This window comes from Mesoplodon bidens (assembly GCF_964165515.1).
Source record: "Mesoplodon bidens genome assembly, chromosome: 3".
Lineage (NCBI taxonomy): Eukaryota > Metazoa > Chordata > Mammalia > Artiodactyla > Ziphiidae > Mesoplodon > Mesoplodon bidens.
Genome location: NC_138178.1, coordinates 150,206,149 through 150,229,891, shown reverse-complemented (window position 1 = coordinate 150,229,891; position 23,743 = coordinate 150,206,149). Strand labels below are relative to the sequence as shown.

Here is a 23,743-nt window from a genome sequence, read left to right as displayed (position 1 = left end):
CTGTAGTTTGCAGAAGAAGTCATCCTGACTCTGATACTGTATTGGTTTGCTGGGGTTGTGGTAACAAACTACCAAACACTGAGTGGCTTAAACATCAGAAACTACTGTCGCACAGTTCTGAAGGCTAGAAGTCCAGGATCAAAGCATCAGCAGGGTTGCCTCCTTTTGAGGGCTGTGAGGAAGGGATCTGCTCCAGGCCCTTCTCCTTAGCTTTTAGACAGCTGTCATCTCCCTGTGTCTCTTCACTTCATCTTCCCTCCATGTATGTCTGTCTCTGTTTAAATTTCCCCCACCCAATAAGGATACCAGTCATATTGGGTTACGACCCACCCTAAGGACCTCATTTTAACTTGATTCCCTCTGTAAAGATCCCATGTCCAAATAAGTTCACATTCTGAGGTACTAGAGGTTGGGACTCTGATGTATCTTTCTTAGGAGGACACAATTCAACCCATAACAGAGACCTTTTAAAAACTCTAATGGGAAGCCATGGATACTCTCTGCAGAAAAATATACATGTATATGTACACATACCCAATTCTGTTTTTAATTTCAGGAGATTCATGGACTCTTAGGTTAAGAAACAGCTATAGTATCTTCCTGAACAAGACAGACACTTGAGCATTACACACAAACAGAAGCTTAAATCAGTAATTGCCTAAGTAGCAAAATTACACTGCAGGTAATTAATTCTAAGGGTACTGTGTTATGTACAGTTGTCACTGGTGTCATTGGGGAATTGGTTCTAGGACGCCAAAATCCATGGATGCTCAAGTCTTTTATATAAAATAATGTAGTATTTGCATATAAGCTATGCACATCCTCTTGTATACTTTAAGTCATCTCTAGACATAATATCTAATACAAATAAATGCTATGTAAATAGTTGTGAATATAAATACTACATAAACAGTTGCAGCAAATTCAAGTTTTGCTTTTCTAGAACTTTCTAGAAAAAATTTTTAAAAATATATTTTCAATCTGTGGTTGGTTGAAACTGCAGCTATGGAACCCATGGATATGGAGGGCTGATTATATATACAAAAGCAGGAAAGAGATAATTTATTAAATGAAGGTTATGCTAAGATCACCAGAAAGCTTTAGAAAAGGGAGTTACCAAGAGAGTCTTCTCTTAAAGGGATAAAGTCAATAATATTCTTCATATTTATACAAATTTTAGGGATAATTTGGGTGAGATTGTTTTAGCTCAGAATTCCTAGTATTAAATCTTTCTTATAATTAAATGAAAATATATAATCTACACTGAAAATTATTAGTACAAAGAGAAAACACATTTTGTTTGCATTAATCTGTTAATATTAAATAAGCCTTAAAACTTAAAATAGTTGAGGTCTAACCACCAGGAATGCAGAGCCTTTAAATGCTCACTTCCACAGCCCCAGCAAACCCATGTTGTCAGTAAGGCTGGAAGGAACTCTAGCGCCCTGCAAAATGGCAGGAAGCAAGGTGAGAGAGAACCGAGAGGAAAACTGTAACCATCTGGTACAACATCAATGTAACTTCCAACACGTGAAGAACTAGAAAATTCTGAAACTTTGTGCTATGTGGCTTTGAGGAATAGCATTCAAAATCATTAAAGGCCATTTGTAAACTGTGGCAATCAGGTTAAATAAGTTTGATTTCTGCTCTCTAGAGATAAGTTAGTAGTAATGCTAAGAACAGCAAACAGACATTTTCCTTCCTCCTTAACATCAAAAATTGCTGCAAAACTAAGTTAAATTATAAAGCAAGGTATCATAAGAACAAATCATTGAAAATTTGATATTAAGATACCTCTGAATGAAGTTGAAACAAAGAATTGGGAACGTCTGCAAAAACCACCTGGCAAATGATACGCAAAATCCTTAATTACTGAGACTAAGAAGTTATACATTTTTTCGGGACTTCCCTGGTGGCGCAGTGGTTAAGAATCCGCCTGCCATTGCAGGGGACACGGGTTCAAGCCCTGGTCTGGGAAGATCCCACATGCCACGGAGCAACTAAGCCCATGTGCCACAACTACTGAGCCTGTGCTCTAGAGCCCGCGAGCCACAACTACTGAGCCCGAGTGCAACAACTGCTGAAGCCCGCGCGCCTAAAGCCCACACTCCTCAACAAGAGAAGCCACCACAATGAGAAGCCCATGCACCACAATGAAGACCCAATACAGCCAAAAATAAAATAAATTAATTAAAAAAAGCAAAAAGAAGTTATACATTTTTTTTCTTCCATGGGAAATCCTGTCGTAGAACTCACACTGAGTGATAACAAAAATGAACTCTGCCTGAGGGAATAGGGAGTCATTATAAGGAGAGGGTGGGATTTGAAATGGCCTTGAAGGATACGCAGAAGTTTTCCAGATAAAACTGGAAAGGCTAGGTTGATATTAGCAAAGTCCTTTTGTGAAGGCCTGAGGAATGTGAATTTTCTCTTGTAGGACCCAAGGAGCCAAAGAACTTTAATAAGTAGGAGTATGACATAACTAGCTTTGTTTTTTAAGAAGTATCTGTGGTAGCAGAGGATAGACTTTTTCACCATTGACCATGGCAACTAACAAGGCCACACACCTAACATGCTCATTTAATACTTGTTGATTGACTGACTGAAGCCTTAGGAAAGGGTTATTAGAACTGTAGACTTGACACATAAACAAGGGTTAGTCCAAAAAGACAATCCTGAGTATTCACATAAAGAAACAGCAGTATTTAAGGTTTACTGCTTGTTTTTTGTTATTGCTCAAAAAGAGGTAAGTATTACGATCTGTAACCAAATAATGCCAATTCTTTTTCTACATTAATATGACTTTATCTGGCTTAAAATAGGAGGACAAAGCAAATCAATAACCTTATCTACAGGAAATAAAGCCAAGTAGTAAAATAGCATCTAGAACATCAATGTTTATTTCGGCTGTAAGCCCTTTTTTTTTGCTTGCCTGTACAGTCTCCAATCATCCCTGAAATGCAAGTGATTGGGCTCTTCTGGACCCACTAGTTAAGGGGAGGGAACATTTATCTACCATCAATTCATGGGACACTAATCTCCTTCCCACTCCTCTGATTACAGGCAAGCAGGATGCTAGAGGAAAGGCCTCAACAGAAGCTTTAAAACTGAATAAATAAACTGAGCCCCTTCTGCTCCAGGAATACAGGAAAGATTGGCACTAATACAAGCGAAAGCGATCTGCCCAAACAAAAGCCAATGTGAAGGAGGAGCAAGCCACACAAGCTAGCCTGACATTATTGCTGGGAAGATAGCACACTTGTTAAAAATGTATATTTTAATTTTCTGTATTGCAAAAGGCCCCAATTTGCCCAAGGATCTAGCTAAGCTGCCATTTTCTACTAGACAGAGTCTAATCTTTATTTAATGGATTTAGCATCTATCTTTACTAGAGTGGTCTCTAAGGAAAAGGGGAGGGGAGAATGAAGGGGCAGAAAAGAGATGATCAGATCCCCCTCCCCCTTTCATCCATCCGGCGCTCATGTTTGTGTTCAAAATTCAATTACCTCCTTATTGATACTTCACAGAGATATTTAAGCTGCAAACATGAAGCCCTGATTTCCCAAGGGGCCGTGCCCCTCTCTATTTCACTGCTCTGCTTCTCCCTGGGTGAATTCCTGAGGCGTCCATATTAATAGGTAATCAGTCACAATTCATTTATTAAACAGCAAGCAAGGTTTATCAGCCTGCCCTGATTAGCCCGAAGAAACCACTGAATTCTTAATTTATTTATGGAAATGTAAGTGTCTTTTTGAATTCCATTCAGGAGCTGCAGGAGTGTTGTAGTCTTAGCATACTGCAATCTAACAGGCAGCACAAGCAGCAAGCAAGCTTTCCAGGAACAAGAGGGGCTGCTTGCCACCAGAAGGCAAAGAGCAAGGGAGATATGGAGATACACTGCAGGGAATCTTCTCTTGGCCACGGGATTTGGGTCCACATAATCCTTGGATTAGTACTTATTTGATTGCTTTCTGTTTACATAAAAGAGTTTGAAATGTTGTCACTAGGCAGCCATTACTATCCACTGTAACAAAAATCAATCTCAGGGATGTTACTTTTGACTGGCAGAAAAGTGGCCCTTAATGGAGTACAACTGAGGACCTCAGTGAGTTAAAAGACAATCATTCTTAGCAGAGTTAAAACCAACACCAGACTGGAATACAAACCAAAACCACTAAAATAATACTTCTCGAACATTAATTTTAGATGAGTAACTAAACCAGACCCTGTTTTAATCTTACACTGTTCTAGGCTGCAGTAACAAAACAGCTTTGTGTGTCATTTCCACAATTCTGATCAATTAACAATTCACACAAAATTGCCCATTACTAATTAAAAGGCCAATACAGATTAAATAAAGCTCTTAAGAGTAGCATTGGGTCACCGCTAACTGCCCCAACAGGTGCAATTAGAAAAGACACTGTTTAAGGGACATGAGCAGATCATATAACCTAGACTCTGGTTTTCAGCTAGAATTAGGACTGTTTCTTCTGAAAAATGATAAATAATAAAAAATTATTTTAAAATGTAGCCAGTGTTTCAATGCCAACAAACAATGGTGTTAATGCTATCTTTGTATGGGTTATCCACAGCCAGTGTTTTCAAATCCTAATCTGCCTTCCTCATATAGTTCACTATGATTAAGAGCAACCTCCCCATATAACCTACTGTGTGAAGTGAAAGGCAAACCATAATCATGAGAAAACCATAAAGTCTCAACTGACAGACATTCTACAATGTACCTGACCAGTACTCCTTAAAAGTGTCAAGGTCATCAATGACAAAAAAAATCTGAGAAACTGTCACAGCCAAGAGGAGCTTATGAGGAGATATGACGACTAAATGTAATTATGGTGTCCTGGAGGGGACCCTGGAACAGAAAAAGAACATTAGAGGAAAACTAGGGAAATCTGAATAAAGTATGGGAAAAAGAGAAAAAGGAAAAAAAAGGTAAAGTTCATTAGTTGTAACAAATGTACCATGATAACAATACTAGGGCAAACTGGGTATGGGTATATGGAAACTCTCTTTCATGATTTTCATATCTAAAACTGTTCTAAAATTTAAAATTAATTTAAAAAACAGAAAGTGACGATTTACAAACTAAATTAGAAGGTGGCCAAAACATAAGTAATTTTTATATTTCTACAAGGTTTTGAAAAATCATTTTTCATTAACATTATTTTTGAAATATTAAAACCCATTAATAAATGAAAATTTTCATATATATTTATTTGTTTCTACCTGACAGGAATAGCAAAAATATATTTAGTTATTAGTATACATTTAGTTATCAGTTTTAAACATACTCTCCAGAAAATGTCACCTCCATGCAAGATGTTAATGACTATTATAATTACAATAAATGGGAAACCCCCTAACACACACACACACACACACACACACACACACACACACACAAGAAAAAGGTAAACCAGTTGTAATATTAAACTAAAATATAATTGGGAGGAGTATTTGTAAAGAAAAGCAATATATCCTCAAACCAATATTAATACTCTTTAGATTATGTTAATGTTACTATTCCTCTCTTTGAGTTTGAATTATCAAGAAACGACTTGTATGTGCTTTGGCTAAAGATGAAACACAGGGTCAAGTCAGGAGCACCAACTCTCCCCACCCCAAATAAATAACTGCATGCATTAGGATTCTGTTAATAATTCCGAAGTGAAACATAATAAAAATTTTCTTTTAAGGTCCAATGTTTTTATCTGAATTGTCCAATACATAAAAATACTATGTATGGCTCTGGCTTCTACAATACTAGCTAAAGAAAAGTAAAAAATGAAATGCATCATGGCAGGTATGATTATAAGAAACTGCTATGAGTCAGAGGATTTGAGTCACAGCTCTTGGGCTAGCCCAGACCTTTGTGAACTATAAAATGAGGTCAATGGTCCAAGTTACTCAAGCACAGTTGTGAGGCTTTGGAAACTATGCACTTAAAGCACTTAGCACAGTACCTATTAGTAGGTATTCATATAATTATGGCTGTTGAAGCTATGCTTATCACTGTTTCTCAGCAGGTACCTGACGACTATAGGCAGAAAACCTGAGGAAACAAAAAGTACATTGAACAGTATAAAAACAACACAGAGCCCATCTGTTGAATCCATTAACATTAACACAGTACCCTTGAAGACAACGCTCCTACTTGATCCACTTAACAATCTATATGGAAGGCAAAGCAGGTATTTATTACCTATATCACACAGATGAGAAAAAGAAAGGCAGGTTAAGTGATTCATCAAAGGTCAATAGCTAATAATGAGCAAAGTCCAGACTTGAATAGTTCTGACTCAAACTACATTGGTCTCCCATTCTGAACGACAGGCATGTTTTGTCCTTTGGCTGATAACTCTTGACTTCTCTGGCACATGACTCTAACCCACATCAAATTCCTTACAACAAAAACCCCTAAAATGCCATAAGATTTCTTAAACCCCAATGCTTTCCTCAGGCACTACCATTTTAAGGAAATTTCAATATGAAAAAAGAGACTATTCAAATAGCATTTGTATTAAAATTACTAACAAAAACAGACCAATCACTTCAATTTTTCTTTTAATTTATGCTCAAGTACAACCTAATTTCCTCATCAATAAATTTCAATGACATCTTTGTCCAAAGCAGTATATTGTCTCACTCTTGACATATACATATTCACAAATACAAGACAGAACAAAGACATGCTCAAATCCTTCCTGAATAGTCTACCTATTAAAACCCACAAAAAGCATTACTACGTTAAACAAACTTCCTCTTGCAAGCTATCATTCTAGCGTTTTGTGTGGGAAAATATGTCCTCTAGATTTGTGGACTCATTATCTTGTTGGTTCAATCAAAACAGTAATACATGAAACAACAAATGGAAAAACAATATTAAAATGTTCTTTCTGGTCTGTCCCAGCATGTGACACTTTATCAGTCCTACTAAAAAAAAGGTTGTCAAGAATTACCCCCCATATACCCACATTTTAACTAAAAACTTCAAAGGGAACACTGCCATCTACTGAATCACATTCATCACTATTCTCTATTACAGTGATACCTCATTTAATGACTCTCCGGGAACAAAAATTTTAATACTAAGGATGTTTATGTTAAAAGTAAACTTTTAAGGCACAAAAAGTTGTATATATTCACAGCTACCCATGACAAAAATACCCCAGAAAACAATTCCTATTATTCTTATCCAATACGTAAGGCCTGCTCTAAGCGATATTTTGATATCTGGGGGGTTGGTTCCCTTCCTCTTCAACATCTTCTTTCCTAACTGGCTGGAAAACTACTAATGCTTGATAACCTTCTTTCATGAGCTTCCCATAAGAAACGAGAAAGGCTGTGAGAGCTATCATTTCAATTAAGGACAGACTGGCAATAAGACTTCAGAGTGAATTAGTTTCGATTTTTATCTTAGCCACTAATTTTAAATTTAAAAAAAAAGTAAAGTATACCATATACACAGATAAAAGAACAAATCGTAAGTATACATATGAGGAATTCCACAAAATGAAGAAATCTGTGTGGCAACCACGTACATCTATATAGAGAACCATTGCCAGCACCACAGAAAACTCCTTCCTCATGCCCCATTCCAGCCACCACCATATCCCAAATGTAACCATTATTTTTATTTATACCACCACAGATTAGCTTTGCTTGTTTTTGATACAGTATAATATGTACTCTTTTGTGCCTAGTTTCATTTACTCAAGCTTACATTTCTGAGATTCATTCATGTTGCTGCATGTAACAACAGTTTATTCATTTTCATGGCTGTACAGTATTCTATTGTATAAATATAACATAATTTATTTACTCATTCTACCGACACAGAACTTTTGGGCTGCTGTAGTTTGGGTCTATTATGAATAGTGCCATCCTGAGTAATTTTTCTATGCATCTTTTGGTATACAAATGTTTGCAATTCTATTTCTAGGGTATATATCTAGCACTGGAATCTTTGGGTCATAGGTTATAAGTATGATCAGCCTTAGTAGATACTGCCTAACAGCTTTCCAAAATGGTTGTACCAATAATCACATGCCATTTAAAGTCTCCTAAATTTCTCAGCAAAGGGCCAATCTTTCAAACGTAAACTGTCCCCAGTTAGAAGAACCTGAGACACCTGGAAGTAGGTAGGGAGTTCTTTGGGCAAGAGAGGTCAGAGTTGCTGAGATCATAGCCTGAGAACTTCCCAGGCTCTCAGTTTCCCCTGGAGGACTATGACCTAGAGTTCAGGGGTCCCTAGAAGCCTACTTTGAGAACAGAAGAGGCTGTCTCCCATGTAACTGTACCCCAATACCAATTTACCAGCAGGTTTCTTCCATCCAGGTTCTCCTAAACACTCTCTAAACTCTAGTCAATACCTCAAACTCCCAGATAAAGATATTATGTTTTTGAGGACAAGCTAAGTTGTTTTAGTTAGAATTCAAAGACATTTTTCCTTCCTATCTAATTACACGGAATGCATTTTGAAGTAAAGAGGTTTCAGAAAATAAAACAAACAAAATCCAACAATATTACTGGAATTGAATTGGAGTTACTATAATGGGAATCCCTCCTCCAAGATTTCTCCTATTTATAGTGACAAAGACTCTTGTCAATAACGTGAGAATTCCATGCCTAACTTCATTCATGTACTGATCAGTCCTGGTGCGGTCTTATCTCATCATGATGTCTCAACTTAAAGGCAAAAAGGAGACAGCTGCCAGAATATTTTAATACCTATGAATTTAGAGAATTGCTCTACGTCAGTCTAATCATTTTGTAGAGTTATAAAAATATCTGCTACAAAAGTGGTGCTATAAGGATGTGTCCTTATGTAGCTGAGGGTAATAAAACACTGCACAGCCCTGGGTCACAGTCTGCCAAACCAGAGCTGATGTACGTCAGTGCTGCTGTGAATTTTAAAAACTGTTCTGGCTAATCTTTTTAAAGGACTCTTGTTTGTTTATTTAAATAAGAATTAGCTGCAATAGTAACCAACTGCTTCAGTGCATCAACAATGAGTTGTGCCTAATGAAAATTCAGAAATCATTGCTGCATGTCATAAGGAGGTTAATATTCAACACGTAGAAGACTAAAAAAAAATCAATATTTTTTTAAAAATTAAGGATCTGTGAGACTCTGATGAGTAGTAAATCCATTCAGCATAGAAAGGAGAAATAATCAACATCATTGTCAAGGTGCAGGTCAAACTCAGCTCATGCCAGAAATGCTTGATGGTGGCTACTTTCTTATCTCTTTGTTGCCACTTAACAGGCTTAACAGGGTAAACCCAGAGAGGCTGCTGCAAGGCTCCATAGCCAAATTACAGTGTAAGGTTACTCTGCCTCCGTGACTATTTAACTACTGGACAAGTAGACAAACAAGCGATGCCTTTTACTATACTAGGAAACTGCCAGCAAGGGAAATGGATATGATAAAAAAGTGTCTGTGCAGGTTTATCAAATAGTAACTGCTGCATGGAATGCTACATTTTACATGAAATCTTACAGAGAGAAGGAAACCGATTTGCCAATGATGATATAGAGTATTTCTTTCACTCCAGCTTAAATATCACTTTTTAAAAAAGACTCTACCCAGCCACCTTCAGCCCACTATGATCCCTCATTTCTGAACTCCTGTGGTACTCAAGTGGCACTTAGTCATGCTCTCTTGTACACATTTGCCTTGCCATCCTAATCAGATTATAGGCGCCTTGAGAGGAGTTTTTGTTGTTGTTTTTGGCATCTAAGGTCTAGAACACTCCTTTTCATAGTTGGCCATTGTTTTTTATTATGATAATATCTAAATCCTAAGAAATAGATGTGAACCCCTTGGTAGGGTCAGATGTTAAAATAAGTACCAAGGATGATCAGGATATTTCAAATCTACTTTGGGAAAGAATAAAGGGAAGAGAAGAGGTAGAAGGGGCTCATTCATGAATTGAAGGAAGTGGAATACAAAATCGGGATGCAGTTGACCCTTGGCAATATGGAGGTTAGGGGCGCTGACCCCCTGCAGAGTCGAAAATCCGGGTATAATTTCACAGTTGGCCATCAGTGTCTCCAGTTCCATATCTGCATTCAACCAGCTATCGGTTGTGTGTAGTACGTATTTACTGGGGGAAAAAAAAACAACCCATATATAAGTGGACCCGCACCATTCAAACCTGTGTTGTTCAAGGGCCAACTACTGTACATAAAAAAAAATACCCTTCAGTTAGGAGCAGGCCTAAAATGGACTTCTTCATATCCTTTTGGGCTTCCTAGACTGGTTTCATTTCTGTGTTTTCTTCTTTTTCTCACGTAATTTAATTCAAAATTGATATATAATCCACATACCATAAAATTCACCCTTCCTTAAATTGTGGTAAAATACTGATAATATACATTTTACCATTCTAAATATTTTAAAGTGTACATTTCAGTGGCATTAAGTATACTCATATTGTTGTGCAACCAATGTCCAGACATTTTTCATCTTGTAAAACTGAAACTCTGTACCCATTAAATAATAACTCCCCATTCTCCCCTCCCACAGTCCCCGGCAATCATGGTTCTACTTTCTGTCTCTATGAATTTGATACTCTGGGCACTTCATATAAGTGGAATCATATAGTATTTGTCTTTTTGTGACTTAACTTATCTCAGCATATCCTCAAGTTTATCTGTGTTGCAGCATGTGTCAAACTTTCCTTCCTTTTTAAGGCTGAATAATATTCCGCTGTATGAACACACCACATTGCTTATCCATTCATCCATCAATAGACGCTTGGGTTGTTTCCACCTTTTAGCAATTACAAATAATGCTGCTGTGAACATGGGTGTACAAATAACTCTTCCAGTCCCTCCTTTCAATTCTTTTGGGTATATGCCCAGAAGTGGAATTGCTGAATCATATAGTAATTCTGTTTTTAATTTTTTGAGGAACCACCATACTCTTTTCCAAAATGGCTGCACCATTTTTACATTCCCACCAGTGATGCACAAGTGTTCCAATTTTTCACATCCTTGTCAACACTTGTTACTGTCCATCTTTTTTATAATAGTCATCCTACTGGATATGAAGTAATATCTCATGGTTTTGATTTGCATTTCCCTATTGATTAATGATGTTGAGCATCTCTGCATCTGTTTATTGGCCATCTGTATATCTTCTTTGGAGAAATGTCTATTTAAATCCTTTGCCCACTTTAAAAATGGGGCTTTTTATTGTTGAGTTGTAAGAGTTCTTTATATATTCTGGATATCAAACAATACAGAACTGATTTGTAAAAGTCTTCTCCCATTTTATTACTTTCTTGATGGTATCTTTTTTTTTTTTTTAATTTTTGGCTGTGTTGGGTCTTCACTGCTGCGCACGGTCTTTTCTCTGGTGGAGAGTGGGGGCTACTACTCTTCATTGCGGTGCGCGGGCTTCTCATTGTGGTGGCTTCTCTTGTTGCAGAGCATGGGCTCTAGGCACATGGGCTTCAGGAGCTGCAGCACGCAGGCTCAGTAGTTGTGGCACGCAGGCCCCAGAGCATGCAGGCTTCAGTAGTTGTGGTGCGCAGGCTCAGTAGTTGTGGCGCATGGGCTTAGTTGCTCCGCGGCACGTGGGATATTCCTGGACCAGGGATCAAACCCGTGTCCCCTGCATTGGCAGGTGGATTCTTAACCACTGTGCCCCCAGGGAAGCCCCTTGAGGGTATCTTTGAAACATAAAAGTTTTACATTTTGATGAAGCCCAATTTATTATTTCCTTTCTCTGCTTATGCCTTTGGTATCATATCTAAGAAACACTGCCTAATTTAAGGCCACAATGATTCATGCCTATGTTTTCTTCTAAGAGTATTATAGTTTTAGCTCTTACATTTAGGTCTATAATCCAGTTTTTAAAAAAGATTTATTATTTATTTATTTATTTTGGCTGTCGGGTCTTAGTCGTGGCACACGGGATCTTCATTGTGGCGTGCAGGCTCTTTGTTGCAGCACATGGGTTTCTCTCTAGTTGTGGCATGCGGGTTTTCTCTCTCTAGTTGTGGCGCGCAGGCTCCAGAGAATGTGGGTTCTGTAGTTTGTGACATCCAGGCTCTAGTTTAGGTGCACAAGCTCAGTAGTTGTGGTGCATGGGCTTAGTTGCCCCACACCACGTGGGATCTTAGTTCCCTGACCAGGGATTGAACCCACGTCCCCTGCATTGTAAAGCGGATTCTTTACCACTGGACCACCAGGGAAGGACCATATAGTCCATTTTGAATTAATATTTGTATATGGTGTAAGGTAGTGGGTTTAATTTTGAGTTTTTGCATGTAGATATTCCATTTTCCCAGCACCATTTGTTTAAGAGACTATGTGTTTTTCCCCATTGAATGATGTGGTACCCTTGTCAAAAATTAGTTGACTATAATGTGAGGGTTTATTTCTGGATTCTCAATTCTATTCCATTGATCTGTATGGCTATCCTTATGCCAGTACTACACTATCTTGGTTACTTGTAGCTTTATATTAAGTGTTGAGACTGGGAAATGTGAGACTGCACTTTTGTTCTTTTTTAAGATTGTTTAGCTCTTCTGGGTCTCTTGTATTTCCCTGTGAATTTTAGGATTTACTTGTTAATTTCTGCAAAACCAGCTTCATTCTTGACCTAAATAAAGTATAGGGGTAGTTCCTATATATGGAAGGATCCATAGTCCTTACAAGGTTAATCATGCAAACTGGGATCTCACTGCTTATACCCACCTAACACCAAAGCTAATGCAGGTGGGGACAGCCCATATTGGCATATGCTCATTTCACACAGTGGTGCTGAACAATAAAAACAGAATCCAGTGTAATTTCTAAGGGTAGAATTCTTTTTTTAAAAATAAATGTATGTATTTTATTTATTTATTTTTGGCTGCATTGGGTCTTGTTGCTGCATGCGGGCTTTCCCTAGTTGCAGCGAGCGGGGGCTACTCTTCGTTGTGGTGCGCGTGCTTCTCATTGTGGTGGCTTCTCTTGCTGTGGAGCACGAGCTCTGGGCATGTGGACTTCAGTAGTTGTGGCACACAGGCTCAGTAGTTGTGGCTCACAGGCCCTAGAGCACAGGCTCAGTAGTTGCGGCGCACAGGCTTAGCTGCCCCGCGGCATGTGGGATCTTCCCGGACCAGGGGTCAAACCCGTGTTCTCTGCATTGGCAGGCGGATTCTTAACCACTGTGCCACCAGAGAAGTCCCATATAATTCTTAATTTAAAGAAAATAATTATTAGATCTCATTTGTGGCAAAAACCATTTATTTTCTTCTAACAGTGTCACAAAAATTCCAGAGAAAAATTACACTGCAACATTCTATACAATGCTAAATAATGCCATTACCAAAGAATCGAATTTTTCTATACTAGTGAGTGAGCCTAGCAGTCCACTCACCACCTGCATCTCACTGTGACTCTGATATTCCCTACTGGTACTCGTTTACATAGTAAAAATAACACTATGGATACTAGAAAGGACTAAAAGTTTCTACAAATTTGGAATAAAGGATGGCTGGAATACTTTTCTTGGGGCTGGCTCAGATCCGTGACATGAACAGTTCCATCACATATCCAGAAGTGTGCGGGAATGTTGCAGCAAGTGCACAAGCTTTTATCAAAACATTTATCGTACAGAGCGAAACAGAGAGCGAGAAACTTTAATGAAAGCTGAAAAGGCAGTGAGAATGATACAGGAAACATGGGACTTATGACCACATGCGATTTGGGAGAAAATGTAAAGTTAAAGGGTTCATAAAAAGGAAGGATTATGAGTCATAACAAGAAATTGTTTAACATAGGTAAAACTGACATGCTAAAAGAAAATGCCTTTGTGAACATAAATCATGAAAGAGGAAAGGTGAGCTCCTATTAGACAATTAGATATTTATCATGTACAAATTATGTAAGTGTTGGGAATTGAGTGGTGAAAAGCCCAGATGCTCACATATCCTTACAGAGCTTACAGAGTTTAAGATCAGACTGACTTATCTATTTTGTAGTAATTGTGCAGACTTTATGAAAAAGTTATGTTTGTCCTACTGATCTGAGACCCTCAGGACATAAAAAGAATGCTTTTCCAAATAGTGACAGGCCAATAAAAAACCTCAGATACAGGGCAATGTTTTTTGGACTGGTTTTATACATACTTTATGCCAGAAATAGAGAAATATCTAATTTCTCAAAAGCTTGAATTTCAGTTCTCCTCATCATGGACAATGTGCAAGGCTATCCTTAAGCACTATAGTTTACAACTCTATGTCAAGGTGATGTTCCTTCCCCTTAATGCTTCTGACTTTTCACGTGGAGTGTAAAACACAAGCTCAAGGTATATGACTTTGCTATACTTTCACTGGCATCATAAAGTGCCGTGGACAAAGATCTCAAACTTGGTAACTGCCAGCTTTAGAAGAGGTACAGCCTTGATTATATAAGAAATATTATGGATGATCCAATATTGGATCACCCAAGTATTATTGGGTGATCCAAAAGGGTAGATGCTTATTGGCATGCCTTATGAAAGAAGGCAGTATATGACTTCAAGGAGATTATTTTCACAGGTAATAAAGAGTATACCATTAATACTGACAGGACAAGAGGGTGGCGAAGGTTTGGAGGGCACACATAAAAGTGACATGGAAGAATCAGAAGAGCAAGAAGACTTAGAGATGATTTGGCAAAGAATGACAAAGAGGAAGACACTGAAGATTTAGAAGAAATTTGGGGGGGTTTTCATAAATTTAGTCCAAGTTCTAACATGGAAAACTGTTAAGTGACACCAAAACAAGTTATGATCAGTGAACAGAGCTTTCAGTAATAAAATCTGCACTGATTCTGTACCAGGGAATAAGCAATACATAGCTACCATTCATAGTGTTCTTTATTAAAAAGCTATCACTTCAGGAAGGTTCCCCCTCAGAATGCTGTGTCACAATTATCTCCTTGTTTCCTCTACCATTTGCCTCCTTCTCCAAAGCTAATGTTGAAATGTGACTTTTTCTGTAGTTCAGTACGTTTCATGATCTCACCATACAGTCCATGATTATCTGGTATCACTACCTTGAATATGATTCAGACAAGTTAAAATTAATTTTTCTGCTAAGACAAGTTCAAGTTCTTCTACTAGACAAGTTCAAATTAATGCTTCTACTAATATATTGTAGTGTAACATTTGTTTTAGTGGGAGAGTTACTTTAGTTACTTCTAATTATGGAATAATTTACATCAAAAGCCTAAAGGGGTAAACTGATTTTTTTCAACCACATCTTAATGCATTTTACGGCAAAAAATGATACGCTACAGGTTATCACAAACTTGGGAATTCACAAAGTTCCCTCGTGAATGTCAAGGTTCTATCTTTTCAAAAATTAATTAATTTATTTATTTATTTGGCTGCGTTGGGTCTTCGTTACTGCATGCGGGCTTTCTCTAGGTGCGGCGAGGGGTGGCTACTCTTCGTTGCGGTGTGCGGGCTTCTCACTGCGGTGGCTTCTCTTGTTGCGGAGCACGGGCTCTAGGCACGCGGGCTTCAGTAGTTGCAGCACGCAGGCTCAGTAGTTGTGGCTCACGGGCTCTAGAGTGCAGGCTCAGCAGTTGTGGCACACGGGTTTAGTTGTTCCTTGGCATGTGGGATCTTCCCGGACCAGGGCTCGAACCCGTGTCCCCTGCATTGGCAGGCGGATTCTTAACCACTGCGCCACCAGGGAAGGCCCCCAAGGTTCTATCTTGAAAGCAACAAGTTGACTCTCTAATTTACCACAGAAATGCCAGATGCTCATTTTATAGGCAGATTTTGTAAGCTTTATATTTCATGAGAAATTGTTAGAGCTACATTTGGCAAGGGAAGATTCTCTCAGATGTTGAGAATATCAGCAGAAGAATCTTTTTGCTTCATTTTTCCTAGGAGAGATTGACTGAAGTAATTTGACAGTCGAAAATAAATTGAACAGTTAAAAACCTTCATGGTAAATTCTTTGTTGAAAGGTCAAGTGCGTCTGCTGAAATGTATTCATTCTATTTCCTTCAGAATTAAGATGAGAGAATAAGTACTTAAAGACACAAAATAGTGTACAAAATCAGAATGATGTTCTGTTACACTGTAGGTACTATTCACAAAGCTGTTGCAAGTCGACCATTTATACTACAAAGAATTTTACCTATTTCAAAGCTCATCCCACTTGTGCTAGCTCCAGGGAACTAATTCGTGTGAGCTCTGGACTCATTCCACAGTCTGTCTACAGAAAGAAACTTTGCTCTAAATTTGCCTAATTTGCTTGATAGATTCACAATCTTCTGATGGCTTAGGGAAACCCCTAACCTAACTTGATCAGAAAAGCTGAAATGTTATCAAGAGAAGTGGACACAGGTCCAAGTGTCAGGAAACTTTTCATGTAAAGGGCCAGACAGTTGATATGTTAGGTTTTGTGGGCCACAATCAGTCGCTGTCTCATACTCTTCCATTTTTTGTTTTATTTTTATAACACTTTAAAAATGTAAAAAACATTCTTAGTTCACAGGGAATACAAAAATGGGCTGTGAGCCACAGTTAGCCAACCTTTAGTTTAGAGTAGTGCCATCTGACGGAAGTGTTCTATGTTTGTGCCATCCAAAATGGTAGACAGCAGCCGTGTGTGCCTACCGAGAGCATTTACTGAGGAGTGCATCTGAGGAGTTACATTCTAAATTTTATTTAACTTTAATTAATTTAACTTCAAATCGCCACGTGCGGCTAGTGGCTTACCGTTTTGGACAGCACAGGTCTAGAGGACCTCCCACAGCCCACAAGAGCCCCTGAAAATCTCTGTATACCTATGTTTCCCAAGAATACTGAAGGCTTGGACAAGAAGTAAATTGGGTATAAATTGTAACTGTTATTTTTGTTTTGTTTTGTTTTGTTTTGTTTTTGCGGTATGCGGGCCTCTCACTGTTGTGGCCTCTCCCGTTGCGGAGCACAGGCTCCGGACGCGCAGGCTCAGCGGCCATGGCTCACGGGCCCAGCTGCTCCGCGGCATGTGGGATCTTCCCGGACCGGGGCACGAACCTGTGTCCCCTGCATCGGCAGGCGGACTCTCAACCACTGCGCCACCAGGGAAGCCCGTAACTGTTATTAATAATAGCCTCCAAGTATTAAGTTAAGCATTGTGTAACAATTCAAATGACTAACATCAAGGAAAGGGAAAACGTGTAAGAAACTTGAAACAAAACAGGCTGGCATTTCACAATTTATTAGAATGACATCTTTCAACATTTGGGCAAATCAGAACTTCGAAGTGTTGAGAGAATTAGTCTAAAGGGCTTTGAGTTAAAAAAGACCTATAGGGCTTCCCTGGTGGCGCAGTGGTTGAGAGTCCGCCTGCCGATGCAGGGGACACGGGTTCGTGCCCCGGTCTGGGAAGATCCCACATGCTGCGGAGCGGCTGGGCCCGTGAGCCATGGCCGCTGGGCCTGTGCGTCCGGAGCCTGTGCTCCGCAACGGGAGAGGCCACAACAGTGAGAGGCCCACATACCGCAAAAAAAAAAAAAGACCTATAATGTTCCTACTTTTGATGGAAGTAAAAATTTTTACCACTCAATTTGCATAGATTCTACTGAAGACAGATGCAACTAAAATTAGGTTTCTGTTTGCCTGAGAAGACAACTGATTTCTGCCATCACTGACCTGAAATGCTCCTGGAAAATTGCTTTGCTTCATTCATCACACTGCCACTCCTAGCAAGGGCCCTAAAGTTCATGAGGCACAAACTTGCTTTGTTAGCCAAGCTGTTACACAAGAAACCTAAGTCCTCATTTTCACGTGCTGACAAATCATTACCCGAGTCCATTAATGCATTCATAACTTGATTCTTGGAACTTGTGAAGTAGAAAATTAGGGGAGAAAACACTCATTCAACTTTATAGGAAGCCTCCAGTCAATGCCTTAGACAACATCCATTAAAGGCTATTTGTTTTCCCCACCTATCTGGGACAGAACACTTCTCATTTAACTAAGCAAAGAATTTAAAACACACAACAGGGTGCAAATCACTACATATGTCCAGCTGATGATCCATGACAAGACTCACACCATCCCTCCAAAAAAGTTTTGCCTCTAGTATTTTCTATTTTAAAACAGTCCCGGAACTGAAGGCAACATTCCTGAAGAGAGGAAATCACTTCATGTAAAAATCATAGGTTGAACCATAGAACACAAATCAGTCATTGCAACCAATTGGTACAGTAAGTGTTCACTCATAGGTCCAAGTCAAACTGTCAACAAAGAGTCTAGCATTGGTATATCCATACTATGAAATTCTATGCAGCAGCTGAGAAACAAAGAGGTAGATCTATCTGAACTGCTGTGGAAACATATCTAAGATATATTGTGGGGAGGAAAAGACAAGCTACAAAACATTACGTATACATATTATGACCTCATCTGTGTGTGGTAACATAAAAAACTTCATTAATGCATAGAAAATGTCTGGAAATGTTCATGGAGAAACTGTTGGTGGTTTCCTCAGATAAGTTCAGCAGGTAAGGATTTTACTTTTCACTTTGTATCCTCCCATACTATTTTTAAAAAGTTTTTAAATCAAGAGATTGAATTATCTGTGTAAGTTTAATATGTCCTTTTAAAAGTCTGGAGAGATCTCTGCAGCAGTTCCCCAAGAGACTAAGAAGATGTGGTGGCCCTTCTTTACTATTGCAGTGTTGATAATTTAATGAAAAAGCCAAAGCTGTTCCTTTTGTACTTAAAGCCACTATAATGTTCCTAAGACTGCCTCTGCCAATAAGGGGAGAAAAAAAAAAATCACAACATTATTATGAAATTGGGGGGAAAAAAAAAAAAGGCACACTTCAAAAAGGGTCTTGGGGGCTTCCCTGGTGGCGCAGTGGTTGAGAGTCCGCCTGCCGATGCAGGGGACACGGGTTCGTGCCCCGGTCCGGGAAGATCCCACATGCCGCGGAGTGGCTGGGCCCGTGAGCCATGGCCGCTGAGCCTGCGCGTCTGGAGCCTGTGCTCCGCAACGGGAGAGGCCACAACAGTGAGAGGCCCACGTACCGCAAAAAAAACAAACAAACAAACAAAAAGGGTCTTGGTAGGACAAGACAATCCACAAGTGCCAACCAGCTCCAGGCTATAAAAATCCCAGGAGAGCCATCACTTTTCAATTACCATCACTAACATTACTTATTATTTGGCCTGCTCCAGTCCCTAAGGAAGGCAGCTTGTGATGACAATACCCAGCCTCTTCTTGTAAAACAATTCATTAGGCAAAGCAGAACAGCTGGGGCAGCCACGTGCGTGTTCTTAAGGCACCACCCCACTGGGACCTCTGGCCCAGATATCCCTTTTGGTGAGGGCAGCTACCACCCCTGTGACAGCTGTAGAGTCCTCCAGGGACACTTCAGCTTTAATCAGTACTTCCTGCACTGGAGAGGGCCATTTGATTTCTAACATAAACTAATAGCACTCCTGCTTTCAGCAGGTTACACCAGACATCAGATAAGAGGCTTTAGGGCATTTTTATCTTGTTCTAATGCTCCAGAGTTAACGAGGCAGCAAAAGATACTGTCATAGAGCCCCAGTGTAGCTCTATTATCCAATAAACGGACTCTTTCCAAGACAGGTTTAATATGGATGGAGGAGGTAAAGAAGGCTGGCTTAATACTGATGCTATTGAGAGGATAAGAATCCAGTTACCAGAAGTAGGGCATAATCATACACACTCTGCAGCAGACAAAGTGCTACAAGGAAAGTAAGGAGTTGTCTCAAAACATGAAGAGGAAAACACTGATTTTCACTATTTTAAGCAGCATAAATCTGATAGCTTTATCTGGCATTTGGGGCCAAGTTTTCAAAAAGTGCTTCTAAATGAATCTGTTTATGTATTTTGCTGAAAAGTATTCTTAGGAGTTAGATTTTTTAAACTAGCAATATAGTCATTATAAAAATAGCTTACTAATAATATATGTAATTATATTAATAATTATATTATGTAATATATTAATAAAGGATATTACAGTTGTTGTCTTTTTTTTTACTGGCTATAAAGCAAATTCTACTATGTTAAACAGTAATATCACCAGAGCCTACATAATATCAGGCTTTAGAAATAATTCAATCATTCATTCAACAATATTGATAGACTTTTATAATCAAGGCTATGTGAGACACAGTGAAGACAAAAATTAGCCCTTGGATTTCCTAGTCCAGGCTAATTCGCATAAAACAAAATTTTACTTAAACAATCTTCTTTTTTTTTAATCTTAGAATCTTGATAAATATGTGGAAGTCAGAGAACCAAGTGTTTCTCTTCATAACTAGAAATATCTACTCAGAACCTGCTGAGTAGATGTAAGTATTAATAAGCTGACTACTAAAAACAGTCAATATTAAAAGATGACCATTTCTTGAGTTGTTTGCCTCCTGAAGATTGAAAAAAAAAGCTGAGATCTTCTACTTACTTCCTTGGAAACCAACCTCCCAAAGACAAAGGTCTGCAAGATCTCTTAAAAGCTATTCACTCATTTTTGGAATACCAAACATACAGTAAAGAAAACAGAAACAGTCCCTACCCTTTATTTATAATTCACACAAGATAACCAACAAATTATAAGAATGAAGTCCAACTCACAAATTAACATCCATACATACAAAAATCACTAATTCTGAGCTTCTCAACATAACCATCACCTCACATTCTTCTACTTCTACTGACCAATCATTGCTCTTGCACAGGTCTCTCGTTCCCTGTGGCAGAGAATGTTGGTTGCTTATCCCAATACCTGTTCTCCCTTTCCTCCTTATTAAAAGAACCCCAATTCTTACCCAGCAAAATTACGGCTCAGGATAAAAGATTACATTCTTTTGCAGCTAGGTCAGTCAGTCCAGATGACTGAATTCTGTGGGATTTCCAGGAAGGCTGCTTAAAAGGAAAGGAGTCAGTTGTATGGTGCCCCTTTTTGTCTTTCTCCCTTCTCACGTTCTTCTGGCCTACAGCTCAGGCTCAGTGCCTAGATCTCTAGCAGTTATCTTAGACCAGGAGGTATCCTTTAGGATGGAAGCCAGGCACCAAGAAAGTGGAGTGAAAAGAAAGAAGCCTCAGCTCTTGACACTGTAGAGCTCCCCTTCCAGTCTGTACCTAACTACCTCCAGTCTTCCTTTTTGTGGGGAAAAAAGAAATTCTACTTTGTGTAGGCCACAATTATTTTGGATTTCTTATATGTAGTTGAACCTCATTTTTTTTTTTGCGGTACGTGGGCCTCTCACTGTTGTGGCCTCTCCCATTGTGGAGCACAGGCTCCGGACGCGCAGGCTCAGCAGCCATGGCTCACGGGCCCAGCCGCTCCGCGGCATGTGGGATCTTCCCAAACTGGGGCATGAACCCGTGTCCCCTGCATCGGCAGGTGGACTCTCAACGACTGCACCACCAGGGAAGCCCCCAAACCTCATTCTAATGGACCTGATAGCCACAATCTTTTATCCTATAACCTTGATAGTTAAGTTATTCATTTCAATGATGCCTTAATGACACTTCGGCAAACAAAACTGAAGTTTTATAACGCATACCCACTTCCACCTTAAATTGTATTCTCCTAGTCACAAGGGCTTAAAATCTTGAAATCATTTTGACTCATGTCTCTCCAGTCTATTACAATTTCGTATCTATTTCCCCCCTGCAAATAACCTTCCTTTGCATTCATACCCTCCTATCTAGTACAAGCAGTTACTGCGTTCTAGGACTGCAACAGCTTCCTAGCTGGTCTCTTAGACCCATCACCACACCCTTCAATTCTCTCTGGGGGTGGCTACCAGACTTTTGAAAATGATTCCTCGGGCTTTCCACAATTTAGCTCCTCCTCACTTTTCCAACCACATTTTCTAGCACTCTAACCAATTCATACCCCCAAATTTCTTCTCAGTTGAAAGTGTCTTCTTTCCTCCCATATACAAATATTAGCCATTAATATTTGGAAGCCAAATAAGTAGCCATTTCTACTTAAGCTTCATCTCTTCCAAGAAGTGTCCCTTGAATTCTTACCTCACTTTTTCCTCTTTAGGAGTTTCCCTCAGAGAGGGAAGCATGGTGTGAGATGAACATGGTGTGACAAAGGCCAGGTCATGCAGAGCTATAAGGCCAAGTTAAAGGTTTCTAATTTTATTTAACTAAGAGCAAGGGGAAGCCATTGATGGGTTTTAAGAAGGGAATAAGGTCACATGTCAATTTGTGTTTCAAAACTATTACTCTGACTGTGGAGTGGAGTAGTTATAGGAGAAAAGATCAATTCTACAGCTAATTCTGCTAGGGGAAGGGGAGAATACCAGAAATAGATTAAGGAAGCTGGATAAAGCAGTCTTGGTGTAGAGGGAGAACTTGAAACTCAATATTCTAGAGGGAAATGATAGTCATTTGAGTAAATATATGTTCACCATAGGAAAAATTCAGTAAATATTTATTAAAAGAGCTGGTGTGTGGAATTTAGATAGGAGCACTAAATGTTCTCCTATCAAGAATGTATTGGCATTTACAGTGCCTTAACTTTGACTGAATCTTGGTTAAAAAAAAAAGAAAGCTACATAAAATTTAGGGACAATTGAGAAATTTTCAATGTGGAAGGATATTAGGTATTTTGCAATTACTGTTAATTTTTCTTGGATGTAATAATAGCATTATTATTTAGGAAACTGTCTTTATTCTTAGGAGATGTATCCTGAAGTATTTAGGGGTAAAGTGTCTGATGTCAGAAACGTACTTCAAAATAGTTCAAGGAGGGGGGAAATAAATAAATAAATAAATATTCCCATTATATATAAATATGGGGCACTCACTGGATGTTTAAAATTTTTTCATAACGAACTAGTGGAGGAAAAGAAGACAAGGGGATTTCTTCTTAAGCTAGTGGAGAGGGGCTTCTTTTCTGATGTACTCGTGGCATTGATACTCATTTACTTGGTAGTTTGAAACAAGTTATTTTTAACCTACAGCTCCAAGGAAGTCTGGGATCTTAAAAAAGTAAACCACCATAGGAGGACTTTCACCCAAGAATTATCCTTTCTACAAATATTAACAGATCAACACTCCAGCCCTGCCTTTTAGTTTCAAGCCTGGCTACTCTTGGATTCCATTCTCAGCCTGATTAAGGAGAGGGAGGAAGACACTGCCTGAGCTGTTTCAAGGGTGAGACATGTTACTGAATCACTCTCCAGTGCCTATGTTTATTAAACCTTTAATACAATGTTACCAATCCCTGCTGTGGAGCCATTTCAGAGAATAGCAGGTATACAACTTAGTATCCAAATAATCTTTTATTGTGTTGCTCTTTTCTTTGTTAGTGTCATTATCCTCCAACACTGTGAGACTGCTGGCTAATTAAACCCTTGTTTTTACTGAATTTGACAGCTGAGGGCAGCAGAAACAGAAGGAGACAACCATAAACTATTTTCTGTTCAACCAGGAGAAAAATGCTTCCCCTGCAAAGCTAGAATACTACACTTTCCCCACCTATAAAATTATTTTGGGGGAGGAGACAGTCTTAGTAATAACAAGCCTTTCAACCTGAGCAATCAGAAAGCTTATTTCTATAGTCAGACCCAGATGGACATCTCATTCTTCTTTTGACTAATTGAGCCGGCAGGCATACAGATGAAACTCCTTATCTTAGTCCAAACTTAATGTGTTTATAGTTGGGTTGTATAAAATGGATAAAAGACAAAAGAAAAAATAAAGGTCTACAACAAAATGGATGTTAAGCACTTCCAATAT

The 23,743-nt window shown here is 38.9% G+C and overlaps 1 protein-coding gene across 4 annotated transcripts in view; it reads right to left on the bottom strand.

Annotated features, from left to right (window-relative positions):
• The window catches only part of LIN52 (lin-52 DREAM MuvB core complex component), a 115,376-nt gene that overhangs the window by 39,919 nt on the left and 51,714 nt on the right, over positions 1-23,743 (bottom strand). Inside the window, exon 6 of one of the 4 annotated variants that reach the window (XM_081229111.1) lies at positions 15,994-16,045. The exons of the other annotated variants lie outside the window; for them this stretch is intronic. Within the exon in view, the coding sequence (XP_081085237.1) occupies positions 16,026-16,045 (20 nt within the window). The 3' untranslated portion in view covers positions 15,994-16,025. Of the gene's footprint in view, positions 1-15,993; positions 16,046-23,743 lie in introns of those variants that run through there. 4 annotated transcript variants of the gene reach the window in all.